This window comes from Harpia harpyja, chromosome 2 (genome assembly GCF_026419915.1).
Source record: "Harpia harpyja isolate bHarHar1 chromosome 2, bHarHar1 primary haplotype, whole genome shotgun sequence".
In the NCBI taxonomy this organism is placed as follows: Eukaryota; Metazoa; Chordata; class Aves; order Accipitriformes; family Accipitridae; genus Harpia; species Harpia harpyja.
Genome location: NC_068941.1, coordinates 32,773,848 through 32,795,453, shown reverse-complemented (window position 1 = coordinate 32,795,453; position 21,606 = coordinate 32,773,848). Strand labels below are relative to the sequence as shown.

Sequence of the window (21,606 nt, the reverse complement as noted above, 5' to 3'; positions counted from 1 at the left end):
AGAAAGAATGTGCTTTGAATTATTGGAAATGAAAGGAAAGTAGGAATGCCAGCTCGTTCTGGAATCCCAACCCTTTCTCAGCACAGCAATCCCAAGTTTTTATCCAGTCTTGTAATTTGGTTAAAGGGAGAAACATTCACGTTAGAGCTGTGTTTTAAAACAAACATCCTGTTCACAAAATCTAGACTTTTTACTGGTTTCCAGTTTCCCTGAAACACCAGAGGGAGATTCCACAGAAAGGCAAACACCTGTCTCCCTGTAATAAGCTTTTTTCTCTAGTAGCTCTCTAACTAAATGTTTCTTGCCACAAAATACATAAAATTCCCCATATACTGCCCATTTATGCTTAAATGTTAAGTTTTAAATGGCTATAGATAAAAACCGCATTCTGTGTAAGCGAGGATGTAACAAGAAGGAACTCAGAAATGGCCTCAGTTGTGTGGAAGCATGAACTGCAGCCCATCCATTGATCCTCAGAACAGGATTAATAGTGGCCTTCTGAAGAAAAAGCTAAAATCTCTCTTGCCAAGTAATAAAAAGCTAAAATTAGAAAGGGGGGAAAATGTCTGTAGCCAAGATGGTAACTACAGAATATCTTAAGAAGCTTAAGAACCTTAAGAAGCTAGGCTGTAACTCCTTGATAAACGCTGGCATGATGTGAAGTGGGTGTCTCTTGATTTACAATTTGTTTGGGCCCTGGGCCATTTTATCTATGATTAGTCAATGACCAAGTTCTTTCCAAGCTCGTATGTTGAGTATTCAAAATGAAAATGTAGTCCCACATCTCCAGCCTAAAACTGAAGGGGATGGCAACAGTACCTGTGCCAAGCTCTCTTGTGTGCTCAGAACTGTGGCAAGGCAGTGCCGGCTCCCACGTTTTGTTTGTCTCCCAGAGTTGTGCTTTTATCAAGGTTAGATCTCGACTGCTCTTAGGTCGTCAGCTGGCTCTGGTCATCAAAAACACCTTGTCTTTCATCTCTTGTACATCTGGAGAGTCAGTTGTAACTATTTTCTCAGACGTAGATTTCAGTACGATAATCCATGCCATTGTTGCGTGTAGATTGCAATAACCCACATGAAAACTGCTCCTGAAGACCACACACGAATGCAGAAAGAAGCTGAATGGCAACCATAGCTCTAGGGAGCATCTTCTAATAGACCTCTAAAAATGCATTAGATTCTTATCTTCTGTGGTGCCTCAGCAACAGTGGAAGTCAGAAGAGATGTTTGTGCCAGTAGCTCACAGACTTAAACATACTGAAGTCAGGTTTTAAGGAAACAACCTCCTCTATAAAGCTCTGCTAGAAGTAATGAGCCTGTTCTGTTGATTTCAATGCAATTTATTCAGTCCCTCTCACACTGAGGGAATAAAACTGATTTTAGTTACTGGGGAGAAAGCCAAGTTAATTCATACAGGTATTTGAAATATTATATAGGCAGATATTATAGCTGCTTGTATATCTAACATCTGAACTCATGGAAAATCCAGCAGAATGTGGTATGTGCATACGGTCTCCAAAGAACTGACTGTTGCATTTGCTTTGTGACCTCCGTGCATCTGGTCAGGGAACAAATGGTATGGATATAGATCCACCCGGGGAGGGGATCAGATGTCATGAACTGGGTTGTTTATTCTGTCTAAGAGGGGAGCATTAATAACAGTCTTCAGTTACACGGAGAGAAAGAAGCCATAGCACAGAAGAAAAAAACTACTCTGCGAGTCTGTGGTAGATGGGAAGAGACGATCTAGGGTTATGTTTTAAATGGTAGAAGCTTTCTAATAAGTAAGGTTAATGAAGCACTGCATGTAACTGTGGGTTATTATGCAACCCTCATCATTAGAGACCTTTGAAAAGAGGTTGGAGTGGACTGGCACAGGTCTGGCTGGTGCTGCCCTGGAGCAGAGGAACAGGGCACTCACCTCCTCAGGCCCCTGACAAACGTATTTTTCCCAGGTGTTTATGAGCTATTGGTTTGGTTTGTAAGTCGTGGAAGGCACAAACTGGAAGGAAGAAAAAAAAAAAAAAAATCACAAGTGGGCATGAAAAACACATTTTTAAATCAAATCACGCAACAATTAAAACAGCACAAGATCTTTCCAAAGCAAGTACCCTTGTTTTGGCTCAACTCCTCCAACTTCACCATCTGGAAGTAAATCCCCAGAAGGATGTAGGAAACCACGCAAAAGCTGCAGTGGCACACAGCATCTTGCGTACAGACACACGGGTATCTCATGGCTCACCGCCCCTGGCAGGGATCCCCAGCACCTGCCCCACCGGTACACCAGCGTGCACAGTGCACGCTGTGTAGCGTGGGAGCTGTCTCTGTGCTGCCTCTCATTTCTCATCGGCCAAGAATAGTAGCTGAAAATTGAGTTCACTACAGCATCCCAGCCTAGGTGTGGCAGAGGCATGAGAAAAACGGAGGAGGAATGTGTATAGGGGTGTAAAGGCTACCGTAGTGAGGCCAGTGAAGGGGCTGAACGCTGTGCTTTATCATCTGGGCATGTGGGAGCAACAGTCAGAGTAATCCTTGGAGTCATCAACCCTTGTCTCTGCATTCTCCCCACTCTCCTCTCAGTATAACCTTCACCTTCAACTTTTGGAGAAATGTAAAAAAACTGCACTTCATCCAAAATTCTGTGTTCATCAGAACTGGAAGGCCAACGGGATTTCCTATTTGGAGTTCAAAGGATAATGGAAAACGGAGCTGTGTAAATAGGCTTTCTGAGGACGCTGCAGCCCACAATATTTTACTCTATTCTATCAGTTCTTCCATCCACGTGCCAAACAGGACCATTTTTGTTCCTATTTTCTAAAGTTACTGTCCCAACATGATGAAACCCTGAAATCTGTAGCTTGCCAGTGGTTCTTCCTTTGGGTCCTCCCTTTCTTCTTTATAGTATGGGGTGAAGAGGGCCAAGAGAAATCTCTTCCACTGCTTCTAGTTCTCAAGGAGGATGTACTACTTAATAGCAAATTACTTATCTCTGCCGACAGCTGTGATGAAATCATCATGGATAACCGACCTTCGACTGGTGTCAGGAAGTCATCAACCCAAGAAATCCGTGCTATATCCAGGTCTGAAGCCAGATGGACAAAGATCATAGAAACTGGAAGATAATGATGACACTGACCTCTTGGTAACCTTCCCTAAACAGCAGGTTGATAACATCAAGTGTGTCTTGAACAGTTCAGCCACCAACGCTTGCTTATTCTGGCGTGTTCACACAGAGGCACACTGCACTAGAGAGCTCGGTCAGAATAGCATGAGCAGCTAGCTATTGCTCTCAGATAGCTGATTTTAATCAGTGGCCAGTATCGTCATTACCATTTGACGCATGGGGTAGCTGAAGTACTGAGAAGAAAATCATCCCTCAAATTACACCATTTCTCCAGAAATCAAAAGCAGGTCTAAGCACCAGTTGTGCACCTGATAACACCGCCCACCCTACCTTGCCAGCCTTTGCTCAACGCACCTAACCTAGCATGGTAACTAGCTGAGATGAAGAAAAAAAGAGAGTTGGTTCTGTTTTCCTACACCAACATGTTTCGCGATGTTGAATCCACAGGCATTGGTGGATTACCCGAATGATACCCTGTGTGGGTCACAATTTGAGACAATTTTGCCTGTCCAAACTTCACAGGCACACAAGAGAAGTTTCTCATTATACCCAGGCATAGAAGCATCTCATTCGGTGCACTTATTTGAGCATCCCCAGCGTTAAACACTGTAACTCCCATCTCCACAGCCTTCCTATTACAATTGTCAACTGCAATGACTCTCAAAAACAGCAAAGACAAAAGGGTGTTTTAGTTCAGCTTCCCTGTATTTGTGAGAGATGTATAATAGCCAAAGCGGTGCTTGAGAAATTGAGCAATACTCGTCTTAAAGTACGTCAACATACCAACACCGAAGGTAATGTCAAACAGGCTAACTTGGGAAGTAATATAGCTCTGTGCAGTGGCCTGTCAGTATAAACCACCTGGATCCACCATACTCCAAATCTAAACCACAGAAACGAGCTTACAACCGGCAAGAACAAGCATAGGTGCCAACCTCATCTTGAATGTTCTGGTTGTTACAGGGCGAAGGTCCTTTTGTCTCTTAAATCCAACCTGGTTTGAAAGTTCAACCTTTTGGGAAAGATTTCTAATCTAGTCATACGATTGTGGCATTATGAGTGACTTGAAGAGTTGTGTTCTTCTGTTAGAAGTGCTCCATGGTACAATTAGGTGCAAAGTTTGTATAGGACATAAATCACAAAAAAATAGGAACTGGAGAGCTGTGTGATGTGACATTATAATTCCTATTTACTCGCATTTTATATTCCTGAATTCATTTCCTTCACGTAATTGTTTTTTTCCACCCATATTGTAGAGGCATTTAATTTTCGCTCCCCTTGATTTTATGCAATTGTTAAAATAGTGCAATTTTTCATGTCTGGGTAGATACTATGCAGTATCCAGTCTTGTTGATGGTTATATAATGTAGCAAGGGGAAATCACTGTGCAGACCAGTTTAGCTTTACTCTCTTGCCCTCTGTATTAAGGTCAAAAATCAAACTGATTCAAGTGCTTTTGCAATTAGATCACTGCATCACTGAAATGCAAGAACTGGTGTCAATAAATTGAGGGGGGTTTAGCACTAGTTGATTTAAAAATGCATGAATTATGAGGCTTCTGGCTTGGATAAGGTTTAATGAATTATTAATCCTCATATTTCACAAATTCCATGCTCTTCATTCCCTTATGTCTGCTTATATCTATATTCGCTAGTCACCACTTTCCCTGTAAATTAAGGATAAATTAGCTATAAATTAGGTAACAAAATTTAGCCATCCCACATTTTCTTTTGTTTGACACAGATTATTCGTAGATCTAAATGCCAAAGACAATTATATTCATGTAATATGACCTCCTGCAGAATACAGTCACAGTCTCATCCAGTAGTTTCTAGATTAACCCCTTAACTGCTATTTAAAGCTACAATGAGAAAGCAATACCTATATTTTAGAAAGAAATATAGCCTTAACTTAAAAATTTCAAGGGACAGAGAAGGCACGGCATCCTTACGCAAGTTTTTTCCAAAGCATTGCTAATGCACTGAATAAATATACTATCCAAATGAAGAGACAGCTGAATGCTGTGCAAAAGGACCCCATTGTAAGCCATAGAGCCCAGCTAACAACAGAGTGTCCTTGTCCTTCTAGGGCCTCCTTTACATCTGCCTTGAAGTTTCACTGTGTTCTCCTCAGCTACCACAGTTGCAGCAGGGCAGCAGTGATGCTGGTAGATAGCAGAGCAAATCCTTAGGGCTTGTTGTGGGGTTCAGAGCCTCAGTTCACCTTGGGCATGAATGCAATCTCTCTTTCAAATCTGCTTTGGACAACAGGGTTAAAATTCTCTCTCATGGGTGCCTTGGCTTCAGAAGAACATGTTAAACCCATATTTAAACAACAGGCCCACACAGGGTTTGATTTCTGATGGTATTGTATTTATTACAAACTACCAGCAACCCTGGCTTGGGAAGAAGCTGTTCCATGAATGGCAAGCCACCCAGAGTCTGGGCAGGCGTAGTCCTGGTCTTGCCTCTCCCATTAGTTTCCACGTGGAAGCTTGTTTGGTTTCTCAGGGTATAAACACAGTGCACCTTAAGTGCAAAACATATAGGAAATCCTTAAACTATACCACAGTTTTCATGTGTGCAACATTTTATCCCAGCAATAATGGAAATGTCTCACTAATAAGGAGCTTTGATGTGTTACATCGCCCATTAGACATCTGAGTTAACTGCACATCTTTTCTCCTCTAGTGGCATTTGCAGCTTGCTTACAGGTGTTAACCCAAGGCACAGCTGAAGCAACTGCTACTTAGATAGGCCACAGTAAAATGACATCCCATGATAACCACAGAGCTATGAATCACAGTGTTGAACATCATTACAACTGCTTACACGTCTTGTTCCAAAGTTAAAAAAAGAGAAAACTTTGACACACAGTTAATCAGAAACAATTTCGCATGTATGCAGGTCCAGAACATTTAAGGGTTTAGTGCAGAAATTGAGCTTTCTGATAATGCCATGTATGAGTGTCCTTACTTAGGAATAAGTCTACTCATGCCTTTTCTCAAATTTTCATTCATTCTTGAAATAGGAAAAAAGAAAAAACCCTTCACTTCAGGAGCTTTTTCACTTGTTGGAAGTTCAGGATTTAGACCGCTTTGCCAGCAGCATGAGCTTCAGAGAAGAGAAGTAACTGCACGACAGCACATAATAATACACAGCAAATTAAGCCAGAAGTGAAGCCAACTACTGTACCCAGGTGATAGGAGCAGGAGAGTGTAAGCAGAAAGTACAACTTACCAAACCAGAGTTTGGCAAGACATATAGGTAAATTCACCTGTCTAGAAAGTACTACAGGGGTTTCTTGTCTGAGAGCAATTTAGACCTCTGTGTCATCTGGCGGTGGCAGAAGGGTGCCAGCAGGATGGAGGCTGTGGCAGCACTCCAGGAACTACCCAGTGAGCCATCAACAAGTTCCCAAGTATCTGACTTCTGCTTTCTTGAGTCTCATGCTGATAATCACTTGAGCACAAGTCAGCTGAGGTCATGATCTGAGGAGGTATATTTCTGGTGGGGAGAAAAACCTCTGAGGAGATATATTTCTATCCCAGCTAACCCCAGAAGGGGAAACAACCCATCTGACATCCCACCTTTTGGTCCTTTTAGGGCCACGAGTACTCTAACACAGCATCCTCCCACCTACTTTTTGTACTGGGAATCTTGCCCAGCTTTGCAGAAGATTGTACTCCCCTGCAGTGGGTGTATTTGTCCATTCATTCATCTGAGCTGCTCTGCATTCACAAACTCCCCAGCTACGGGTGCTATATAAAATAAGGTATGACCCTCCAGAACTGGCTAAAAGTAAAGAAGGATTTTCCATGAAAGAAAACGACATAATTAAGAGTACTTCTGTTGCCGCGGAAATGTTTGTTGCACTCATAACAACGCCTTCCACAGTCTTTTGGTATTGCCGTATTGATAGAGGTGGCAAGAATATGCCAAACTTGCCCATAAAACAAACGAACAAAAAAAATCTCAAAAACTCTTTCAGTACCTGATTTCCAATTTGTGCCCCATATGTGGCAAGAAATAAATGTACATACATTGATTGCATCTGAAAAAGTCAAATGGTGGTGGACTGAATTATAACTTGAATGCATATTGGTGGGATGAGATGCTGATCCATTTGCACAGTAATGTGCTATATTTAAGTCACGCATCATGGCATCTTCAAAGAGGCCAGTCATAATTATGATGGATTAGACTGCAGAGTCAGTCCTAGATGCAGTAATTGTTTCACAGATGCTGCTGATGTGACTTGAATTTCTAATGAATTATAGCTGAAGAAAAATATGTGGAGCTTCTAAACAGTCTGGATAAAATACAGTTATGGGAAAGAGAAAAAAGGCTAACTGCTACACTTAGGGAAAGGTAGATTTACTTTGAGAGGCAGACAGTTCACCCACAACAATTATAAAGAAGAGTGCAGAGACTTTGTAAGGTGCAACCAGCTCTGCTTAGTAGTAGCATCAAGGATATGTTCATGGTGTCCCAGTTAAAACCAGTAATAAAGGTATCCCTGCCATTTGTCTTTTGCCAGTTTTAAATTACAAATAATTGCTGTGATTTGTAGCTGCTTGAGCAATTTTTGTTCTCAGGTGTGACTTGGGGATTGTGAATAACTGAGTGTAGACAGAGAGAGAAAGAAGTATAACACAAAGTCACTACAATCCTAGATGCATTTCAAAGAATGCAAATCTGGCACTTTTAATCGATGAATTAACTTTGTATTTTAAAGAGCCAGATTATTTCCATGTCCTTTGCAATGTCTAACACCAGTGGCTTTTACACTGGAGGTGATCAGAATTTGGGGGAACTGGTTGACTCATACCATGAGGTCTTTGAGAATACCATGAATAATAACCTATGTCACACAGTGAAGATAAACTTGCAGTTTTTGAGGACGGCATGAACCCATGACTCTTTTCTGAAGCACAGATGTGCTCCTTTGAGGGGTTTGCAGGCTAAGTTTAGAGAAGTCAGGCAGCCCGCACTTCTAAACAAAAAGGTGTTTTTACCTATCAGTAGGGAGTTGAGAAGAAAGATTGTCTGGGAACTCTCAGAAGGAATTTAGTTGCAACCCACAGGGTACACCAGAACACAAGCAGCAAGGCAGACTTTGATGGCCAGAGGAAGTTTCTCACAGCTCAATCACACAGACTAAAACTTTCTTTAAAGAAATAAATATTTTAGAAGCAGCTTGACAGCACAGTATTAATTACTATGGTGCCTTTTATTTCATTTCATACTTGCGAAATACAGCAGCCCACACACTCATGTCTGAGTTGTGGTTCAGCTGCGATTTCTAGGTATGAAAGGTGTGAAGGCAAAGAATGGCTTCCAAATTAGGCTGACATTTTATTTTTGAGACACTCTTGGAGCATCATTCCACTACCCAGCCTAGAATGACACACCAGAGGAATTCTTTTCATGCTGCTTTCTGTTAAGTGTGGAATATCGTCTCCCTGGGAAAGCTGCAAAGGCTCATGTCTTGAGGTACTTTAAAGCTAGGTTGGAAAATATACTGAAATATATCTAGAAGTAAAGAAGCCTACCTTACCTTGTCAAGAAAATAGGGAAGATGGACAAATGTTCTTTTCCATCTCCCTATTCTTAGCTTTGCCTTCAAAACCTCTTTTTTTAAGTACTGTTACTTGCAGAGAGAACTTCTCTACTTCTGTCATACAAAACATAAATTGAGTACAGAAGGAAAAGAAAAAACTTAAAGAGGTCAAAAGTAAATCTAAAACCAAGTTTGGGATAAGGAGGGAGTGGATACAAGTCATCATATAAGTGCTTGGCAGCCAAATATATGTTTGAATTGTCCTGATACTGAAATCAGAGCTGCAAGCAGAGGGGATTCTGCTGGATGTAATGAATCTCATGAATTAATATTACTTTTGAAAGCATTTTAGAATCATATTACTCAACTGAGTAAGGCAATACTGCACTGAAAACTGTATAAATTAGATGTTCCTTAGCATTTAAAAAAAAAAAAAAAAGATTCGCATAGGATAAATACATAAGCAGAGCAACCATGATGGGAGAAATTTTTCAGTATAAAAGTTCTTTCTATGTAGTGGTAATACCAGCCATGTGTACTGCTTCTCCTGACTTTGCAGTCCAACCAAGGATGACCTGGCGATGGACAACCCTTCAGATTCCCCTTTATGCAAACTAAAAATAAAAGCTTCAGGACAAAGACATGCATGAATCCAAATTTTCTCTGTGCAGTCTCACATCTGTAAGACCCTCTGTCAGTCTGTCTTCTGTCATTTGTGACTGGTTGAGAACTATAAAGCAAACAAAGAATGAATTACAAGCAGAGTCAAACAAGGGCTTTATCTATGTTAACTGGGATTGTGAATCCTGGGAAGATCCATGTGAACAGGATTAGCTTGTCATTATATGGAATTTGTTCACTGCACATTGTCAGTACTTTTATCCAATGAAAAACATTTTATAAATACAATACAAAAAGTATATGAGAAAATGGGATTTTCCATCCAAACAAAGAAGAAAAAAAATCCCAGCTCCACAGCTGTGGTGCTCAGTTCAAAACCCAGATGCGTAGTTTAAGCCATGCATGATGTCTATATGTAAACTTGAAAGGATATTAATACCTGAAAAAATACCACTTCCATCAAAACTTTCAGAAATCTCTCGATTTGTTTCTGTCAACATTACCAAGGTGCTGATGAACTGTAAGAGTTCCTATGGACAGCAACCAAGTGTGGCTTTGTCTCACACGTGTATTGTGCCACTTGCGTGGTCTTTAGGAATGCCAGTTTTAAAAGACCTTGTCAGGCAACTGAAGACAGAAAAAAAGGAGCTTTTCCCCTCTGATTGGCAAGCTTGGTGGCAATAATCCTTCAAGTCACACAAAAGCGTTTGGCACACTTAATCAAATAACGGGATTAGCACCAAGTCTGCGAACCATGGTTTTGGCATGACTTTCTGCCTTACCAAGGAGAAGAAGTGATGCCAGAGAAGTCCATGCAAATCATTCAAAAGCAGAGAATATTGTTGGCACCATTAGGAGAGATTTTTTTGGTAAAATATCTGCTTGTGTGTTAAATTGTGGTAAGGAACCACTGTATTTTCACTCTCTTTTCAACTTGAAGAACAAACCTTCAAGAAAAAGGGAGACATGGGGCTGCAAAATGTGGTATGATAGTGAAACACCCCTCAGGTATGCCTGCAAGCTCATGTGTGTGGGAGTTGGTCAGGACAATGGGTGCTTGAATGCTGCAGGAATTGTCGGTAATTGGCTGTCCATCAAGGGAAACTAAAATTTACTTGGATTCTCTCCCGTTTCTTTTCTCTTTCAGATACGTTCGGAGGGTAGCCTTGTGGATGGCCCCGGAGCAGGCCAGATGGAACAGGACAGAACCAACCATGTTGACGGCAATAGATTGAGTCCATTTCTAATACCGCAATCTTCTCACGTTTGCCAGACAGAGCCTTCTGCAGTGAAGCTACAGAATGGAAGTCCAGCAACAGAGAGGCCTGAAGTTGAAGTAAATGGAGACCACAAGCGGCTATTCATTAAAAGCAACTATGGAGTGCCCTACCTGAAGGGAAGTCCAAACAACCGCGTTAGCCCCGACCTTTTACAAGAAAAGAAAGTATATTCCAAATATATGCAAAATGGTGGGATAAAACGCACTTTTAGTGAGCCCTCTCTGTATGGACTTCATGAAAACAAGAAAGTGAAACAAGACAAAGAGGTAAACGGAGAAAAAGCTGAGCCAGAGAATAATAATGAAAAACCAAGCGTCTCCAATTGTTACAGTGAGAAGAAACCCGAGAGTTTTACAGGACAAGAAAATGAAACTTCAGATTTGATACAGTCTACAAGATACAACAGTGGTGGTTCAGAAAACCCTCATGACCTCCTGATTCAGGATAAGCAGGAGCAGGAGAATGTTCGTTGCCACAACGGGGACATTGTCTTACTACTTAAGAACAAGGCAGTGCCAATGCCTAATGGTGCTACAGTTTCTGCCTCTTCCATGGAAAGCATGCGTGGTGAACTCCTGGAGAAAACACTGTCTCAATATTATCCAGAACATGTTTCCATAGCAATGCAGAAGAACACATCTCATATCAATGCCATTACCAGTCAGGCTACTAATGAGTTGTCCTATGAGACAACGCATTCATCCCATACCTCAGGGCAGATCACTTCCCCACAGACCTCAAACTCTGAGCTGCCTCAAGTGCCAGCTGTAGTGGTTACTGAGGTCTACAACACAGAAGACTCCAGTAAACCACCTGTATTGCCAGGTAGCTGTTCACTTCAGAAACCAGAACTACAGCTACAGCAACAGATTCCAGGCTATGATCCACACCAGTTACCCATAGGAAACAGTACTGTTCATGGAAGCATAGGGCAGGTTCCCAACCAAGACCTCTCTCTAAGTTCCAGCAGTAACCTGCAAGCTCAGAGCGCCGCTCTGGAAAGGTTTTCTGAGCAAGCAGAAAAAAATGGTGCTTTCTTTAAACAGAACTCAATGTTTTACAAAGATTCCTCCACTCCTCCTGCTCCAGAAAAGAACAGTGCACTGTCCGTTGTGGTGCGAGAAGGACACCATTCCTATGACAACAGATGTGATGAAGCTCTTCCTGGGGAGATAAAGAATGAAGGGCAACAGCAGGGACCAATGTCAGAAAGTCCCAGCCTCAGCCAACAACAGCTTCACCCTCAGCAGAGACTTCCGCAGCAGGCACAAACGTCACAACAAGATGTCAGTGAAAGCAACCCGCAAGCTGCTGTGGCCGCCTCAATTCAGCAGCACCCAGAAGAAATGACGCCGGCGTCGGAGCCCCCCCTCCAAAACCTGCAAGTGTGCGGAAGTGAGGGTGAGTTGCAGCAACACTATCAGCATTTCCCAGGACAGAGAGAACCTGAGATTCCTCCGGACAAAGAAAAGGACCAAGTGAAAGAGCCTGTGCAACAGGCTCAATATTATTCAAAACCAGCCTGGATAGAACTGGTTTCCACCCAGTTCCGCCAGGGAGAGCCTTCCCAAAAGCCCAGCAAAGCATTATTGCGATCAATCCTTCAGTTCCAGGTAAACACAGCCGAAACAGCCTATACAAAACAGTATGCTGGAAGTCCTGATGCATTAAAGGGGCCTTCAGGACAGCCCCAGAGCCAGAAGATAATGCAACAGGCACAAATTCCGCCATTGTACAAAAGCGAGACCTCCCAGCTGCAGCCGCATCCCACAGCTGACAAGCAGCTGCCGTTCCAGAAACACTCACCGCAGCCACAGCTCACGAAGATGGATTCCCTACTCAAGTCCCAAGTGCAGCAACACCCTCCGCAGCAGCTCCATTTCCAGCAAAGACCAGAACAACAAGCCGAACAGCCTTTAGGGGCCCCCTTGAAACAGCAGCACTTGAATCTCCAGCCAGGGGAAAACAACCAATTCTTGCATTCACACATTTTGCAACAGATGCTTCAAAACCAGGCACAGCAGGTGCAACTGCCGTGCAGTCCGCAGCTAACCCCAAACCAGCAACAGGCTCTGCAGATGAAAAATAAAGACCTGCCCCAAACCATTTCCCACTCCCAAAGCAATGCTGAGCAGCCGCTAGACAGGACATCCTTCAATCAGCTTAAAGTAGATGAATGTTTTCAAACTGGGAATAAGTACATGAAATCAACAGCATTCCCACTGCATAACCCTCAGCTAGGCCTAGAGCAGGTACAGAGCATGAACAACAAAGCTCCCCTTTACACTCAGAAAGCAAATGCTAGTCTGCAGCATCCCTGCCCAAACAACGTGCACTTGATTTCTGAGAAGAAAGAAAACGCTGCAAATATCGAATGCTTTGGAGCCAACAAAATGCAGGACTTGCAACATGTGCAGTATTTTTCAAATAACTTGATCACAAAGCAAGATGTGAATCACTGTTTTCAAGAACAAGAGCAACAGACACAACAAACTTCAGTTATACAGCTACCACCACTCCAGCAAACACAATGCTATGGTGGTAGTCTGAACCAAGATCTCCCGAGCCAACAAGCTACGCAGATTCCTCAGCGGTACTTACCACACAGCCAGCAAACTGCCCCACACTCCCAAGACCAGAGAGGCTGTCATTTGCAGTCCCAAACCCCTAAGGATTTTCAAAAGCACGCTGCTCTAAGGTGGCATCTCTTGCAAAAACAGGAGCAACAAGCATACCAGCAACCCAAAACCGAGATTGGTCCCAATGCAGCACGCAAGCCTATAAAAATTGAGGCTGGCACAAAGTCTAACGTCTGCATGCGTCCATCAGCTGGACAGCTGGAAAACAAAATGTGGAAAAAAACAATTAAACAAGAGAATCAGCACTTTGGCTGTGAGAACATGCAACAAAAGAGCATCATCGAGACAATGGAACAGCAGCTAAAACAGATACAGGTCAAATCACTGTTTGATCACAAGACTTTTACTATCAAATCACCTAAACATGTGAAGGTTGAAACAGCAGGCCCTATTACCATCCTATCAAGAAATACCAGTGCTGCAGATTTTGACACTCAGACCCCAATCTTAGATCAGCAAGCAAACTCGTCTGCTGAGAAAACCCCGACCAAAAGAACAGCTGGAACTGTTCTCAATAATTTTTTAGACTCACCTTCCAAGTTATTGGATACTCCTGTAAAAAATTTATTGGACACACCTGCCAAAACCCAGTATGATTTCCCATCTTGCAGCTGTGTTGGTAAGTGCTGAGATGTACTAAAGCCGTAGTAGTTCACAGGAAGGAAATGAGCCTTCAAGTTGGGATTGCGGGGTTAGTTGGATGTTTGTGTTGGAGGATTTTTTGGGTTGGTTTTTTTAGAACAGTAATTAGTAAAGACTTACAAAATTACAATTTTATACACTTATGCCTACTCCACTTATCCAACCCTACACACAGGCCCTTTCTCAATATTTCATAAAGCAATTACCTATTTGCTTTTTCAGTCAGAATGCTTATGGCCAGTAATGTATTCCCTCACATCCATTCTCCTTGAGCAGCAGACATGTAATGACAACATGCTGATAAAAAGTAGGTCATAACTTTATAATCTAATTTATTCATCAAGGTTAGATATAGCATTTATAAAATATGTCCTGGGTCCAAAACTTGAGATCCTTATGCCCTTTTTTGCTCTAACATGAAATTGCTAAAGTTTCCCTCAGTAAAGAAGGAATGATAGACTATTCCTTACTTGTTGCAAGATTTTATCCTCCCTTTCATGCACTTGTCTCCTGCAAGGCTAAAGAGATCGGCAGTTTCTTAGAGAAGCTACACAAGCAGCGCCAAAAGAGCAGTGAGGGGGACCTTCAGTGTTTCTTCACAGCATACCCGATCTCCAAAAGCTGGAAGAATAGAGCAGAGGGAAGCAAAGTAGAGCGACAGGCATGGCCTCGTAGCCTGAGTTTCCACGCAGCACTGACACTGTACATAGCCAGGTCTAACAGGCACTTTCAGACTCTACTGGATAAACCATTCAGGCTGAGACAAAAGGTTCAGCACCAAAAATGGGGCGGGGGGGAATGTTGGAATAAAATAAGAATCCTTGTTATAGTTTCACTTACTGGGATTTCATACCATCTATAAAAGAGGAAAGTTGAACCAGTGTTTCTCCAAAACTGCAAAATGGACCTTTTTGCCTTTTCGAATGCTTGGGGCTATGTCTCAAAGTTGATTCGTGCAAACAAAAAGAGGAGGTAGTGTGTTTCCAAAGCTCCTAGGAAGAAAGCTGGAAGACAGTTCCTTGCTGTTCCTTGTTGTTTTATAAGAAACAACCTACAAAATGTAGGTTTTTTGAAAACACTGAAGTTGTTTGGGGTTTTTTTACTTGAGACAGTTTCTCCAATGTAGTTGGCACAAGTTTTTATGGCAATCATTTCATTATTCTCACTATTTTTTTAGCCAGTACTGCAACCGCTAACTAAGCAAAAGAGCTTATTCTCCACTTGCATTTTAATTCTCCAGTCTTAGCAGACCCCCTACGAAGTAAAGGAGCATGAAACTTAGTTCCTGTCCTCTTTGAAGAACCCAGTGCCACAGTGTAATCGACAAGGTTTATTGCTCTTTCCTACCTATACTTGTCCTTAGGAAGATTAAATTAAGCCATTCCCCCATTGACACGTTCAGGTTTATAGCACGCCTTGATAATCTGGAGGCTGTACGTCAAGAGCAGCATCACCTCATCCAGCCTTTGGAGTTAGCATGGCAGAAAGCATAAAGTCAGCCCTCAGACAAGTCAGCACAGCTCCACCATCTCCTCCTGAACCCAAGCAGAGCCTGGCCGTTTCTTTCTCACTGCTGGAGCCTGCCTCCTAGTATCAAACCAAACATATAGCATATATTGTGAATGGTGACATGGTCCTACCTACACAGAAAACTGAGGCCACATTCTTAGCATACAAGCATTTTGACTAAGCCTTGTGCAGGATTTCTTTCAGCAAACTTGCTTTTTTTCATTTCACAGAGTCTGTGGGTAGTAGAAATTCTCTATGTAACATTACTGGCCACTTCCTCAAGCTGTAGGTTCCTACACTGTAACATGTCTGCTGAAAAACAAGTACTATACAGCTCACTAACGTCAGTATTTACCATTGTTATCCCATTTATCCTCCTAGATACTGGGAGAGGAGGAAGTGGGAGAAGGAGAAACAATTGTCCGGTGATAACAGGAAAATGCCTTTTGAATTTCAGTGTAGAGCCTGAGCTGTGAAACAACTGTTTGTGCTAGCAAAAGGCACACAGTCCGTATCACAGCTATTTACAGGATTAGGCACGTGCTTTGCATGTTTCGTACAAATTGCGTGGTTATGCTTTAGACATAAGTGTTCGAAAACTCTGACCCCAGACCCATACAGCAGTATTCTAACAAGCTAGATGTAACCTTTGCAATATGACTTTTTACATTAAAGAATTAAGCTTCGAAGTAATAACCTTTATTTTGTTTTAAACAGAGCAAATTATTGAAAAAGATGAAGGTCCTTTCTATACCCATCTAGGAGCCGGTCCTAATGTGGCAGCTATTAGAGAAATCATGGAAGAAAGGTAATTAGTACAAAGGCACAGGGCAGATTAACATTTATCCTTTTGTGGATGTCAGAATTTTTCCAGCTTTTGCACATAAAGAAATAAACAATTGCAAATCAAGTAATTACTTGTAGGCTTAGCTACTCCAGTGTTGCCAACATTACGCACTGTGCTATTCACCAGAGAGTCACAATATTTGACAGGGCTAATAGTCTGCTGCCTGGCACAGGCTGCACACTTTGAGACAGATGCCAGCAAACCCAAGCAGGAACAAGTATTCACCAGCCTGCCAAGCAAGACGGTTGGCAATGGCTGCAAAAGCAGGCATGGACCTGGTGTTCCCTCTGGGTAGGAGAATGCTAGGTAGAAGGAAGATGAAGAGCAGAATACCAAACTCCAAAATTAGCTCCCCCCTCCCAAATTACTAAGTGTATAGTACAACCCTAAAGGGCTAAATCTAACTCGGTCATGTCCAGAGGAGTGCCACAAAGTTGTTGGATAGGATTTCAGCCCAAGAATCAATAATTAGTTTTGTGAAAAAACATCCCCCTTCCTCGGCGTATTGCACAAACCCAGCCTAATCTTGATTGTTGACAATCCCTGTATTGTGTTGCATCCCATGATATATATTTATTACATCAAAGCCAACCAAACCAGGAATTTTGAATGGCACAGAATGGATACATGATCTGTGCTATTTAAAAATATGTGTAAGTGCAAAACCCACCAGCCTAAGGTATTTAAATTAAAAATTGTCACAAAAGTGACTTCTGCACTGTGAATTCTGCATTACTTGTAGCTTTTGGCGTGCATAGGCATTAATGACCAGATTTTTAGAGGTATCTGGGAATTCAGTTCCCCTCTGAACAAACAAGCAAACAAAAAGCTCCCCAGTAAGTCAGAGACAGATGGGAATTTGGTTTGTTAATACCTTAAAAATCTGGACTCCAGAACTGCGAAGCAGCTCCAGGTAGTTGCAGAATCAAAAGCAAATGGGTATTATTGCAGTGCTGTGTCTGAGGTAAGGAGTGCTGTTTCTTAGCAAGGTCTGTTAGCTTGTGCTCATCACTGCATGACCATGCGCCACTTAGGGCATATTAAACCCTTCAGATTACCTCTAAGTCCTAAGGTCCTTTCTCTTTCTTAGCACCTCCTTCCCTGTGAGTCCTGTGCAGGGCTTGCCCCAATACTTGTTTTCAGCTTTGTGAGCAGCTCAAATGTATGTAAGCTACATAAATCAGCTGCTTCCTGCAAAGGGGGAGTGAACACTGACCCTCCTGAGAAGCTTCTTACAATTTATCTCCAGAGCTCTCATTGACTCATAGTATTTACAAATAGTAAATAAAGGAGGAAGGTCATTCATGTCATGATGTCAATTATTAGAAATGAAACTTTTTTCATTTCTTTACCTTGGAATGTAATTTTTCATCCTTAATATTGACCTCACCTTTTTTCTTTTTTTTTTTTTTTTTTTTTTTTTTGCATTTAATTTCATTTCATGTTGGCAGAAGGAAATCCTGAGAGATTATAGATAACATGCATCTACTCAGCCAGGTTCAGCAGAGTATAGCAGCAGCCACTTGAACAATGGCTAGTTTTCAACTGTTCATATGGTATGCACTGTGCAATTCCCTGACTGAATAACTCCGGAACTCCTCCTCGTTAGTTAATTTTGTATCCCTAAGTAAAAAAAGCACTTAACTATAAAGATACTCTCAAGCACATGTGTGCAGTTGGTGACACTAATCACAACTGAAGCATTTTTAAACTGGCTTTCCATGAATATGCATTGACTTTTAAGGTAGCAGCACTGCCAAACAAAGCAGGATTTGGATTTAGACTTAGACTTGCAGTTAATATTTTAGCTATACCATAACAAATTTTGTGCAGAATCCATGGCGGATACATACATTTTACCTCTTCCTTCTCCCAATCCCTACTTCATGCTCAGTGAGTTTTGCTCCGGTTTTAAAGCCAATCAGCTTTGCCCTGAAAGCAAGCATGACAAACATCAGGCACAAATTCCTTTGTGACAGTTGAAAAGATTTGAGACAAAGTCCATTTCATTTCCAGTGTGCAATGTACAACATATTTCTATAGCGGCATCCGCACAGTTGTCCTGCAGTCCAGATTAGCAAATTAATATAAAATGTTAAGATATAAATTTTTTTTTAATGTAGTTAATTAAAGAAACAAATGTCTACTAACATCTAAGCCTAAGTAGGAAAAAGTGACCTAACAGTTGCCTGCAGAACATGTGTAGTACAAGTGATTTTACTTGTATAATTTCCTGTGACACTGAAATTTCACAATGAGATCACATCTAAAATCATTTCCTTTACAGGACAGAAGTTTAAATACAAATATTTGCTCTTAAATATGTCCCCAAGATTTTAGTACAAAAACAAGAGGGATGAAAGGTCAAAAGTTCTCAAGGCATCATTAAATGGCTGCATAACAGGAAGGAACTATCTTGATTGCTCTATAGGTAACAGGCAAAGAAAAAGGAGATTGTGATTTAGTCCCCACACTTGGTTATTTTAAAAGAAAAAGAAAAGTAACACCAATGAGAGTGGCAGAATTCAAGAAACGGGTGATGGAAGCACAATTTGCCCAGTTCCCGAAATGCAGCCAAGTCAACATGGTAGCTGGATCTGTAACGTTGCAGACACTGAGGTTTCTAACACACAGCTTCACCAGAGACCTGGTGTGCTCTGGGGCTCAGCAGGTGGGCACACCCCAGCTGCAGCAGCCCAGTGAGAGGCCTGGCCAGAAAACACACCTGGAAATGGCTTAACAGGTCTGATGCTTTTTATTGATTCAAGATTTGCTTCCCTTAGCATTTGCCGCACATTTCCACCTGGTCCATCAGACGACATGGAAAGTGGATCCCATTTGCTCTCAGTAACAGCACTACTTGTATGTGGGGCTAGATTCTGCCTTGATGGCATAATCAACTTGATTAAATGCTTCAGCAAGAGCTGAGCTTGCCCACCTTGGTCGCAAAAAGACACACACAGACAGCATCATTTGAGGGCATCTTGTCATCCTAATTCAGTATAGAAGTCAGGCAGAAGTAAATAAGTAACAATTTATGAGCGGATGATAAAGGAAATAGATATGATGCAAATTAATCATGACTTAACTGATTCACACTGTATCTAAGCCAGAAACAAGCACAGAAAATTAATAGAGTGACTACTGCATGCCAGCTGTTCCATGACAACTTAATTATATACATTTCAGAGTAATAACTTTAAGTTTAACCCAGAAATGAAAGAAAAATATAAAATTCCTCCCCAAAATAGAGAGACTTCAAGTCCACTTTTCAAAATGTCATCTATAACAAGTTCTCTACAGAAACAGTTAAAAGGTTTGGGAATATTAATGTGATATGGATAATTTTTACTCATCCGTGATGTATTAGAGACATTTGCCTCTCTTAACATATCAATCCACCACTATAATAGAATCAGCAAGATAAACTGCATTGCCCATCCCTTCCTCTAATTCATAGTGTTTATTTTTTAAGGTAAGACTGGCAAATGTGCTCCATCTTTTCAGTGTTCATGCAGAACCAAATGAATCTGCTTATTGTACATATTTTTGTTTGTTTAAGATTTGGACAGAAGGGTAAAGCTATAAGGATTGAGAGGGTTGTCTACACTGGGAAAGAAGGCAAAAGTTCTCAAGGATGTCCAATTGCTAAATGGGTAAGTGATGTACACAAATGTTAAGACTAATCTAGTTCAGTATGATGGTTCATATAAGCAGGCAGCAGTGACATGTCCTTCTGTTAGTTGACACTCTGAAACTTAAAATAGCTCAAAGGCAGCAGTACCACAGGACGCCTGTAGCCTGCTCCCACCACTGTCTCTCACACTCCATTTACTTGTTGCACAGAGACTAGCAAGGATAAAATTTGTTTTAAAGGTATGAAAACCTGAGAAAGAAGGCAGTTTCGCTTGCATTTAAGATTCACACCACCAGACATTCTCACTGCTGTTTAATTTTAGCTTACAAGTAAGTCCAGTAAGTACACCACTGTGATGTTTTTAAATTGCACTCCCAGTTCAAGAGAGGCATTAGGACACCCTCTTAGCAAACACTGTCATACTTTGGCACAAATTACTGAGTGGTTTGGGTAGGCTGGGGAAAGACAGGATGAGGAAAAACTGATATATGATTATAGTCCTTATGCATGCCAGACTGCACCTTTTTTTCAGAAATACCCACAGGAGCACAAGCACTGAGAAGCAAGAACATCTATTGCTTTCCTCTCATCACTGTAATGTCTGTATGTAGTGAGGGCAGGTCACAAAACTGAGAGGCTGATTACAAGTTTAGCTGCTTAAGTTTGGGAGGGAAAGGGAGAGAGCTCCCATGTCCAGTTATTTAGTCCCTTAGCTGCCTGCCTTTCCCCATGTGGCTCCTGCCCTAAGCGCACGTGTCCACCATCCAGCTCTGTGCAGGGAGGCATCTCACTGCTCACTTCCTTTTGCCCACGAATCAAACTGGGCCACTTGTACCATAGCACCAATTCAGAAGATTCCTGCTGAATCAGAGCATGGGGGATACCTTTACAAAGCTGGTTTCCATCACCATTGCTTTCCATGACATCAGTCAAGCTTAGCCTCTTAGAGTCAGCTTCTTTAAACAGAAAGGGTAGCCCTGGCCCATATCACTAAATGAGAAAAATGGACTGAGTTGCCACAAATAGAGAGGAAGACAGAAGTAGACGTAACATCCCCACACACGCACAAATGCTGAGGTTTCCTCTTCTCTTGCTCTTTACATTAAGAAACGCATTGTTTGTGTTGGGGCTCCGGGGGTGTGTGTTGCTGTGGATGCAGGTAGTCCGCAGAAGCAGTCAGGAGGAAAAGCTACTCTGCTTGGTGCGCGAGCGAGCAGGCCACACATGTGAGACGGCCGTGATTGTGATTCTCATCCTGGTCTGGGAGGGAATCCCAACAAGCCTAGCCGACAAGCTCTACTCCGAACTCACCGACACCCTAAGGAAGTACGGCACGCTCACGAACCGGCGGTGCGCCCTGAACGAAGAGTAAGTGGAACAAAGGGTATGCTTGCCAAACTTGCAACCCCACCTTCAGCCTCGGAGCTGGCACCTCCACTTGTGCTATTACCCTGAAATATGCATAACCTTTTGTCGTGGTTTAACCCCAGCCAGCAACCAAGCACCACGCAGCCGCTCACTCACCTCCCCCCCCTTCCAGTGGGATGGGGGAGAGAATCGGGAAAAGAAGTAAAACTCATGGGTTGAGATAAGAATGGTTTAATAGAACAGAAAAGAAGAAACTAATAATGATAATAACACTAATAAAATGACAACAGTAATAATAAAAGGATTGGAATATACAAGTGATGCACAATGCAATTGCTCACCACCTGCTGACTGATGCCCAGTTAGTCCCCGAGTGG

General features: G+C 42.0%; 1 protein-coding gene across 1 annotated transcript in view; it reads left to right on the top strand.

Annotated features, from left to right (window-relative positions):
* The window catches only part of TET2 (tet methylcytosine dioxygenase 2), a 75,446-nt gene that overhangs the window by 39,745 nt on the left and 14,095 nt on the right, over positions 1-21,606 (top strand). The window contains exons 2-5 of the mRNA XM_052775135.1: positions 10,455-13,845; positions 16,095-16,185; positions 19,787-19,880; positions 21,021-21,229. Of these exons, the coding sequence (XP_052631095.1) occupies positions 10,455-13,845; positions 16,095-16,185; positions 19,787-19,880; positions 21,021-21,229 (3,785 nt within the window). The remainder of the gene's footprint in view (positions 1-10,454; positions 13,846-16,094; positions 16,186-19,786; positions 19,881-21,020; positions 21,230-21,606) is intronic.